At 42.2% G+C, this 9,652-nt stretch overlaps 1 protein-coding gene across 5 annotated transcripts; it reads right to left on the bottom strand.

Moving 5' to 3' along the window:
- Positions 1-332: 332 nt before the first annotated feature.
- On the bottom strand, positions 333-9,543 carry mbd3b (methyl-CpG binding domain protein 3b). 5 transcript variants are annotated; one of them, XM_089000928.1, is made up of 7 exons: positions 9,400-9,460; positions 7,495-7,563; positions 6,148-6,307; positions 5,014-5,151; positions 4,844-4,934; positions 3,510-3,687; positions 333-1,194 (listed from the first exon to the last, which is right to left on the bottom strand). In XM_089000928.1, the coding sequence occupies exons 1-7, from the start codon at positions 9,411-9,413 to the stop codon at positions 1,050-1,052; spliced, it is 795 nt and encodes a 264-aa protein (XP_088857054.1). In that variant the 5' UTR covers positions 9,414-9,460; the 3' UTR covers positions 333-1,049. The 5 variants fall into 5 exon arrangements, with proteins under 5 accessions (XP_088857054.1, XP_088857055.1, XP_088857057.1 ...); XM_089000929.1 differs by having other exon boundaries at positions 7,495-7,560; positions 9,400-9,428; XM_089000931.1 differs by lacking the exon at positions 9,400-9,460 and adding an exon at positions 7,805-8,484.
- Positions 9,544-9,652: the final 109 nt, after the last annotated feature.

Genomic DNA, 9,652 nt, shown 5'->3' with positions numbered 1-9,652 from the left:
CGCGGGTGACAAACTTGTGGAGGCATCAATTACATATTTTGACAATATGAAACGTGAAAGAGAAGGGAAGCCCACTAGAAAATGCTTGCTGTATGTTGAAATAGATAAAATGGAGCAAAAATATTATTTGGATTTCCTTTTTTAAGATCTCCCATGTTTCTCATCTACCACATTCTGTATTACAATGGAAATTGAAACGTTGTATGACAGGCATGTTATTTTACTGATCAACAGGTAATCTAAACCAAAAGTTATTGCTAAATGTAAAAAATAAATACATAAAAACAATATACTTTGAAATTCCAAGTCATTGTTAAATAAAAAAACAATAGTGGACTTTACAACATTGACTTTTATTCAGCAATACAATCAATTGTTTTTCAGCATCTAGACTGTTTAAATTGAACAATTTTCAGCAATAATTATTTATGTTTTAATATTAAACATCAACAAAATAGCCTTAAAAAACATCGCATCAAATATTAGCAACATTAAAATCCGTATCGACCATAATTTTGACACCAGTTGCATAGGTGCCCAACAGGATGTTTATGTTTAAAAAAGATGAGCACAAAATGTTATACGCGCATGATGATGCCAACACTGATGACCTTTTAGTTACCCGCTGACTCATTTTATGGTGCACACAGGGCATGGTTAAAATTTAGAAGGCAAGTGTTAGAACTACACAAGGATTTATGATTTTCTAAAATTTTAGGAAACACCCAAACATTTCAATGGCATGACCGTCAAGCAAGAAAGAAACAAAAAGTGATGTCAAATTGTTCCTCCAATACTGAATGTGACATTTCTTCTGTCAAAAGTTGTGGATTATGTCAAGTCAAGTTTTAGCGACAAGATCAATTTCACGTGTCGCTGCCCCCGGGTGGCCAGAAACGACACCAGGTTGAATTAGTCTGCTGATGTGAAGGGCAGAGAAGGCGGGGAAAGGCTGGTCAGGATAATGGCAGGGCTCGTCCAATGTCCATGAAGAAGATGAAGACCTGGGAAAAAGATCTAAGTTGCTGTCTGGGCTCGCTGCACTTGCGCTATACGCTCTCCATATCTTCGCTGCCATTGCCCTCATCCTTGATAGAGTCGGGAGCCGCTGCTTCCTCTACATGCGCTAACATGTCAGCCATTAGCGCTTCCTCAAGACGCTTCCTCACGCTGTATACCAGCTCTTCCTGCTTCCTGGGAAACAATAGCCCACAAAAAGTGAGTTAAGTTGGCTTCCCCATTGAAATTAAATGAAATTAATCAATTCCAGCCCACTGAAGACATCACCCCTTTCCCTGCATCATCCTATATAAGGAAAAGAAGTGTGTTTTTCAAGTGTCTGAAGCTCGCTTGTGCTTAAAGGACAACCGACGTCACTTTTTTGTTTCTTATCTGACATCAGAATAACGTTTTATAGCATCTAAAATACCAAAAATATTTTTATTCAAATGCAAAACACCAATAAAAATGACTTAAAGTGTCCAAAATCTGCAACAAAAAAAAAGAGCTGCGAATTGGGCATTTTCAGAAAGTCGTGACGTCACGCCAATACGTCTTGCATTGCTGGAGAATCTAAACAATGGCTTCAAAACAAGACTTCCTGAATATTCAGAGTGAGTCTTAAAACGTAAAATATAGCTATACGCGGTGGAATCTTGCTGAATAATAAAATACCTGATTGAACTAGACCAGGGGTCTGGAACCTATGGCTCGTGAGCCATACATGGCTCTTTTGATGATTGCATATGGCTCGCCAATAAAACTAAATACATATTCTCGTTTTTTCGCCGTTCATTTCCTGTTGGGCCTGCAGTAGGCGGAAAGCGCAATTTTGATTGGATGATACTGGCCGTCAAGTTGAAACAGGTAAACGCCCCTTTAAATGAGCCCGACGAGTACACTTCAGCTTGAATGCACCGGAGCATTCGCTTTTGAGGAGAGAAAATGTGATTCTAATTTGCAATGAAACAATTCGATCGATGAAACAGTCGAATATCAGTGACATTTTAACAAGCCCCATGTTAACGTTAGCATCAATATACTTCTGCGAGATGTATATTGCAGATAGCAAGTGTGGAAGCTTATGAGCCGTGTGCAGGCTAGCTAGCAGTAACCTCGCCTATGGACCAGATCGTTTGGCTGGATATTTATCAATCACGAGGAACGGAATACCATGTTAATGGTGCGTACTATCACAAAGTTATTTTAAATAATACATTCTGACATTTTGTTGAAAAGTGCGTGCGTGTGTGCGTGCGTGCACTGAAAAACATTTCTAAATATTTTACTTTTATGGCTCTCTTAGTCAAAAAGGTTCCCGACCCCTGAACTAGACCATGAATGCAATTCTAAACAGATGGGTTTTGAGGTGGTATTTGAAAGTAGGGAGGGAGTCAATATTACAGATGTTGGGTGGAAGTGAATTCTAGAGTTTGGGAGCAGAGCGGCTGAAAGCTCTGCACCCCATTGGGGTGAGACTGGCAGAAGGCACAGAGGTGAAGGGAGGATGAGGCTCTGAGGGACCGAGAGGGAACGGATATTTGAAGCAGGTCAGACAAATAAGCGGGGCAAAGTTATGGATGGTTTTGAATGTAAACAGAAGTATTTTGAATTCAATCCGAAGTTTAACAAGGAGCCAGTGGAGCTGCTGGAGGACAGGAGTAATGTGGTAAAAGGAGGGGTTCTAGTGATGATTCTTCCGGGCTGAAGAATTTTGGACTAGTTGGAGTTTATGGAGAAATTTTTGATTGACACCGAAAAGAAGTGAGTTACAATAGTCTATGTGGGAGATGACGAAACTGTGGATAAGGTTAGCAGCGGTGTGAGGTGTGAGAGAGGGACGTAGACGATTGATATTACGGAGGTGGAAATATGCAGACAGAGTTATATTATTTATATGGGAGTGGAAAGATAGCGAGCTATCGAGGATGACACCCAGGCTCTATACCTGAAGGGCGGGGGACACTGTAGAACTGTCAATGGTGGCTTTGTGAAGGGTGGATTTAGTACCAACAAGGACAAGAAGAAGTTTAGTTTTTTCGCTGTTTAGTTTGAGGAAGTTATGGGGAAATCAGGATTTAATTTTTGAGAGGCAAAGTGAAAGGGATGAAGGTGGAGAGGCGTCGGGTTTGCTGGAGAGGTAGAAATGTCGTCCGCAAAGCAGTGAAAGTGAATGCCACAATTGCAGAAAATATTGCCAAGAGGAAGAAGGTAGGTAATAAAGAGAAGCGGCCCCAGGATAGACCCTTGGGGCACACCAGACGACACAGGAGAGGACAGTGAGGTGAAGGGAGTTAATTTGGATAAACTGTGAGCGGTCAGAGAGATAGGACTGAAAGCAGCGAAGTGGGGTGTACGTGACGCCTAGGGTGGAAAGTCTGTTGAGCATGAAGGGGTCGGAAATGGTGTCAAAATACAGTATAATATGAACTATCGTTAATAATGATAAGCAACGTTTTTCCACATGTGTGAAAATTATTCCAAGTGCATTATTATGGTGACCACCTAACCTGATGTCCTCGTCGGTGACAATGAAGGCCTTGCAGAGCGGCTGCGTGGTGTTGAGCCATACGCCCGGGTTCTTTTCCACGGCAGCTGACAGCTGTCCGGTGATGGGTGCGGCGCTGGTGTGGAGAGCACTGGCGATGGCTGACAAAAGTGTCTTGTCTGTGCAACCTGGTCCCACACCTGTCGCAGTGCAGAAGTCGGGATAATGTCTCAACGTGTGCTTGAATAATCAATTAAAGGACAACCGACGCCTCCGGACAAGTTGTGTCCATAATTGTAATTGTAAAATCGCTTCAAATCTCTTCTACTGAGCGTATTTTACAAAGATTCCACCGCATATAGCTATATTTCACGTTTTAAGACTTGCGCTGAATATTCCGGAAGTCTTATTTTTGAGTTGGTGACGAGTCCTCACGTCACGTCACTGAAGGAACGCCCCTGACCGAGAAAGGACATACCTTGCATCACCTCAATGCATTTTGCGGTACTTTGTTTGGTCTGAAAACTTCGTGTTGATCTGTGTTGATGGCGAAATTAGAAGGAAAACAGATACATAACGCAATGGTGAATCGTTGTGTGTTGCACCCTGCATCTATTTGATAGTCGCTGACAAAAATTGTAAGGAATTAATCAGCCTGTTTCCATGGAGCTTTGTCGCCATCTTCTGCCTCTTTTCGGTGCTACATTTACCCCCCTAGATACCTCAAAATGACACAGATTAAATTATTTAATCAATTGCAAACATGTATGCTTTCCTCTTCAGAACTATTTGAATCATATTCATAACTTGGTGAGTAACAAGAAAGCATATTTTCCGAATCTGAAGATATTTTTTTGATTCTCGAGCCAGGCAAGACGTCTTGGCGTGACACCACGAACAAGGGGGCGGGACCTTCTGAAACTGGCCACTTCAGGGTTCAAATTGAAGTAGTTTTTAGACACTTTAAGTCATTTTTATTGGTGTTTTGCATTTGACTAAAAATATCATACACACCACCATTGGGTATTTTAGATGCTATAAAACGTTTTTTCTGACGTCAGGTAGGAAACAAAACAGTGATGTCGGTTGTCCTTTAACACTTTCATTGATCCTTGCGGAACGCCCCCGGGTTTACAGTGTAATTGCAAGCGATTGTGACATTTACTACATCTGTTTTGTTAAGCGCTTTGTTACAGCTGCAGCTGTTGTGAAAGCGTTATTTTAATCAGGATGTATTGTATTGTAAAAATGGATAATGAAAAAAATTGTACAGCGAGTACAGAGCCTTGTGGAACACCAACAGTGGATGACCATGAAGTCTCGAGTTTACAACAAAGTTTCATGCGGTCTACAAACCTTGGAGACCTTTAGGCAGCTCCATTGTTTTCACCAACTCTTCTGCAATGTCGTATGCACTAAGACCACTAAGTTTCTTTTCCCAAAATAGCTGCAAAGACAATCAAAAGTCAGCGAACTGCCCACGTTGGACCATGAAATGCAAATTTGGTCATGGAAAAGATGTTCACCTGACGGGGCTGGTCCACAGCTTTCTGCGGATCTGTCTTGACTTTGTTGCTGGGATGGTTGGTAACCTTGGTAACAGGCTGCTTAAAGATGGAAGCAGTCTGCCTGACCGGAAGTGATGTGTTAAGGTCGGGCTTACCCTGAAAACAGTCAATCAATGGTCAAACTGAAGAAAAAAAATCCAATTGTAAATTTGCTTTGATGATCAACATTAAAAAAAACATACTCTGATTTGAAGGATCAAATTAAACTGTTTCTCAGTTGTTGCAAGTACATAATTCATATTTTGTGCCTCAATACAACAGTGAATGTAAAATTGAGGGTCGCAGAGTTTTCCCAACAACTAAACCGACGAGAAAATCCAACAATTACAAAATATTGCATAAAATTTGCATTGACTCATTCGCTGACATTCCAGAATATATTTTGGATCTGAAAAGTGTGACATGGAGCACCATTCCCAAATTTGTTCAGGTTTTGGGGTGCCGACAAAGAGGTGGTCAGACCTCTGGAAATGTTTTTCCCTTCCACAAGGGGGCAGCATTTCCTTTTTTTCCATGTTTGCGCTTTATTCCAGCTTCACCTGTTGTTAATGCCCTATATAAATCAATATCTATGTTTTGTATTTTGTACAGCCGTCCCCATTTCAAGCTCAGATAACTCCAAACCCATATAACTTTGGAATTAACTCTTTTTTTCTGATTAAAGAAGAGGCTGCATTGAATGTTTATGCAGTCTAAAACTCAATATTCTGTGAGTCCTGCAATTTGAGTGAAAATGAAAAAAAACTTTGGCACTGGAGTGGACACATTTTTGCACATCGTCTGGCAGTGAATGAGTTAAAATCACTTCACCAAAAATGTCTGACAAGAAAATGCAAACAAAAACAGTTGATCATATCAAGAAGAAAACCAAATGCCTGTGTGTTATATTGCTATTTATTACAACCGGTGGATTTTTCTTCGTCATCATGTATGGAATCTACTACTTGTAAAAAATAAATTCCGATGTTAAAAATCAGTTTATCCAAATGGGGCAACTTGCTTTAATCGTGCAAACTAGGACTTGGCTTATTTCTTCAGGAACGCGGCGGCTTTTGACTTGCAAGACAAAGGAACGCTTCTGAGTTGGCTCACCTTGTTCTGGTTATTGTTGTCGTAGCGCATCCGCTGGCGGTTCTTGTTCAGCTTGCTCATCAGCATCTTCCCTGTGCGGAAGTCGAATGAGCTCAGGTCCATCTGGTTGCCGAGGTAACGAGCTAGCTGAGGCTTGCTCCGGAACTTCTTGCCAGATGGACTAAGCAAGGCGGAAGAGAAGAAAAAAGCCATGAGGATCTTTGTGAAGATGACACGTCTTTACATTGAACATTCAAAGGCGGGAAGCGGCGAACATCGAGACACATAACATGCAACAAGCACAAACTTCTGAACGGATGGATTGAACCCCTGCACTCACGATGCATTTCAAACTTGTCATGTCACTTTTAATGGCCACTGCACATCACGCCCAGTTATCTTTTTTTTTGTTAAGGGCGCGGTGATAAATGTTTCAAAAAAGAATGGAACTGGTTGTGACTCAGCACGTGGGAACAACATCTCAAGATGTGTTTCAGGAAAGTTCCAGGACCGGTGTCTCAAAAGACATAAGAAACAAGCTAAGTACTCGTTTTCTACATCAACGCCTAAGAGTATTTAATTATGGCATCAGCTCCCTCATTCCACATGCTTAAATGTACACATCTTCTGTGTCGGTTTGACAAGCAATTAGAAAAGTGTAAGACAGAAAGCTCTGACTTCCTCGGTAGACTCATAAAGGGTGACAAGTTACTGCTCTTTGAGTATGTGCCAGAGACTTTAACACCAGAGCCGTCATTGGAAAAGTCTGATGTAGACAAAATCAAGACAAAATTCAAATTCAGTAACAGGGTATTTGCAGCTAAATAATCAACTATAATGTCTATGTGTATAGATGGAGGACATTGATTCGCTGTGGCGACCTCTGAAGGGCATCTAGCATTTGTGGACAAGAAGATGAGCATTGTGGCTGCTTGCCCACAATGCGCATGAGCATCTGACAGCTCTTGGTCAAGAAAAAGGTTATTGTGGTCAAGCAAGCTCTCCAGTGAATCTACGTGGCATTGATGACCGCTTTCTCTCTTTCTCAAATTCAACTGAGTCATCAACGGTCATTGAAACACCATCATGATACCCGCGCTGGGGAGAATATCGGAATCCAGGAGTGTGTGAAAACATTGGAAAAGTGTGACAGTGCAGGGTAATATGCCAAAGGGAAAGTTTGCAGTTTACAATAGAACGACTGTACATCTTTTGGGACACCGGGTCTGGAACTTCTCTCACACAACTCGTATGTTGAACATGAGAGCAATCGAACATGACCGTGCACGTCACTCATGCACAAACGATGCGCCGTACATCACAATATACAAGAAAGAGGAAAGAGGTTAGACATGGTGTTGGGCCTACCACAAACTATACAACCGACCCGCCTCCCCCCTCTGTTGCCTCTGTTCCTCATCTGGATCGTCACCTCTGCTAAAGGAGAACACAATTCCGCCGTTGTTGGTTCACTTCAGGTGAAATGGGAAGGGTCGGGGGTGAGGAGTGTGATCTGACGTCAACTCAACGGGCATGACTCAAGTGTTCGCAGCCGCCGACCCAGACTTAACACCTCGACTCCCCATCTAAACAAAGTAGTCCTGCCTGTATCCATCCGCGAACACGCTGCCACACACACTTATGAATTAAGAAGTCGAAGCACAAGTCGGATAAGTACCTAAAATAATAGACGTCGCTTTTCCCGGCGGACAAACCCGACTTTCTTGTCACTTCTTCCATTTTCCAGCCCTTGGGAAGAGCAGTACAATCCCACCTTTTCTTCTCCATTCTCGCACACGAGGAAGTATCGAGTTAGTTTTAGAAAAAACAAATTGTGCTGCTGGCCTTGCGTCGAACATAGCACGAACACGCGCCGAGCCACCGAACGCGATCTGGCCCGGGCTAGTTCGGAAGCTAAGATCTCGGTGCTCTTTGTAATCGCGTAGATCGCTCCGCCTCGGTCCTCGCGGCCACATCACCACTCCTCCTCCCGCTCGGCTCTCCACGGGCCCCATTGAGGAGCTACATCCGCGAGGAAAACAAGAGAACACTAGCCGAGCCAAGGATGTTTCGGCACGGTGAGGAAGAAGGAAGATGACAGGAAATGAAAACATAACCGACTTCATAACAAAATCTAAAGTGAAAAAGAAAGTGACAATGGAAACTGTTAAAGAAGCCAACATCGTTTTAAAAATGGAAGAAAACATTGATGAAACATTAGAAACAGCAATTCAATCTGCAATTTCCATCTCTGTATGTACTTCCGGGCAGTCCCATGTTGTGACGCAAGAGATGTAGTACACAGCTAATCTACCTGTAATGTGTCATTGCTGCGTTATCGAGGAGCTACTAAAGTTGGGGGAATGTGCAGAAAAAGAAAATAAAAAAACTATTTTGATTTGTTTGACATATTTGTATCAAATATAGTAATGTGAAAAAAATCCGTACGCGCGTCGTTTTTCAGTTAATATACACAATATAAAAAGTATTGTGTATAACTGCATGGGAAATGGTTGGCGAGAAATTCCACAATGTCTATATTTTATTGTGAAATACATTTACGGAAATACCGTGATTACCATTGTTCACCTTGATGTTGGTGTCAGGTAGCTATGTTAACCGAATGCAACATTCATGGGGATTATTGCTCAAAAATAGACGCAAATCATTTATGTTTAAGTTATTAATAATTGCAACAAGTGTTGTTAAATGTCAGTTTCGATGCCCACCTCTGCTCTCAAGTTTCCCGTCGGTTACATGAAATCGGAGAGCCATTTCACCACAATGCCGACCGTTGTCATTCTCCTTTTTTCGCCTTCAAATTATGAATGAACAGCACGGATCTTTTCAATCGAACGTGCGCTGCATGTTTCGATTCTTGCGGGGGAAACCAAATAGTGCATGAGCACCCTTAAAGAGGTGGCCGAGCTGGGTGGGGGGATTTGTTGAGCAGGGTTATCATATGCGGATCTGTCAAAATGGCACAATTTCGACGCACCGCTGCGACTCAACGCTAATTGCAAACAAAAAAAGATTACATTTGTTAACCGCGACATTTCAAAATGTGCGAAACAGAAGTGTACGAACACGCCGCTGCATTGCTACTTGCACATACAAATAAGCAAAACGCAAACACTGGTCGCCATATCGATAAACATTGCTATTTACTGGTATTTCTTTCTGCCTAAAAGCACATTGTGTACGTTCTATGACACGGAGTCCTTTGCGAAACGTTCACGGAGGCTTTAAACGGCTTGCGCGTCATGTACTTACTCGTTTTTATCCATCTTGAAGACACTGTGGTTTTGTTCCCCTCGCTGTATTAAATCCTGTCTGTCTGTCAGCCCCCTTCCCCTCCCCCTCGACCACTCCAGAAATTATCCACGTAAATTTCGCCGTCTGCGTGATAACGTGACTATTGTGTCAAGAGAGGAGGGGGCGCTACCATCATCAGCCCACCTATGTGACTAACAATTACGTGGACGCATGTAAAACATCGGTATTTTTGTTCACGTATAAAGCTAGG

Source organism: Hippocampus bargibanti, linkage group LG07 (genome assembly GCF_051943395.1).
Source record: "Hippocampus bargibanti isolate YZ-2025 linkage group LG07, ASM5194339v1, whole genome shotgun sequence".
Classification (NCBI taxonomy): domain Eukaryota; kingdom Metazoa; phylum Chordata; class Actinopteri; order Syngnathiformes; family Syngnathidae; genus Hippocampus; species Hippocampus bargibanti.
The sequence above is the reverse complement of the archived record's forward strand: the minus strand, read 5'-3'. Positions and strand labels throughout refer to the sequence as shown.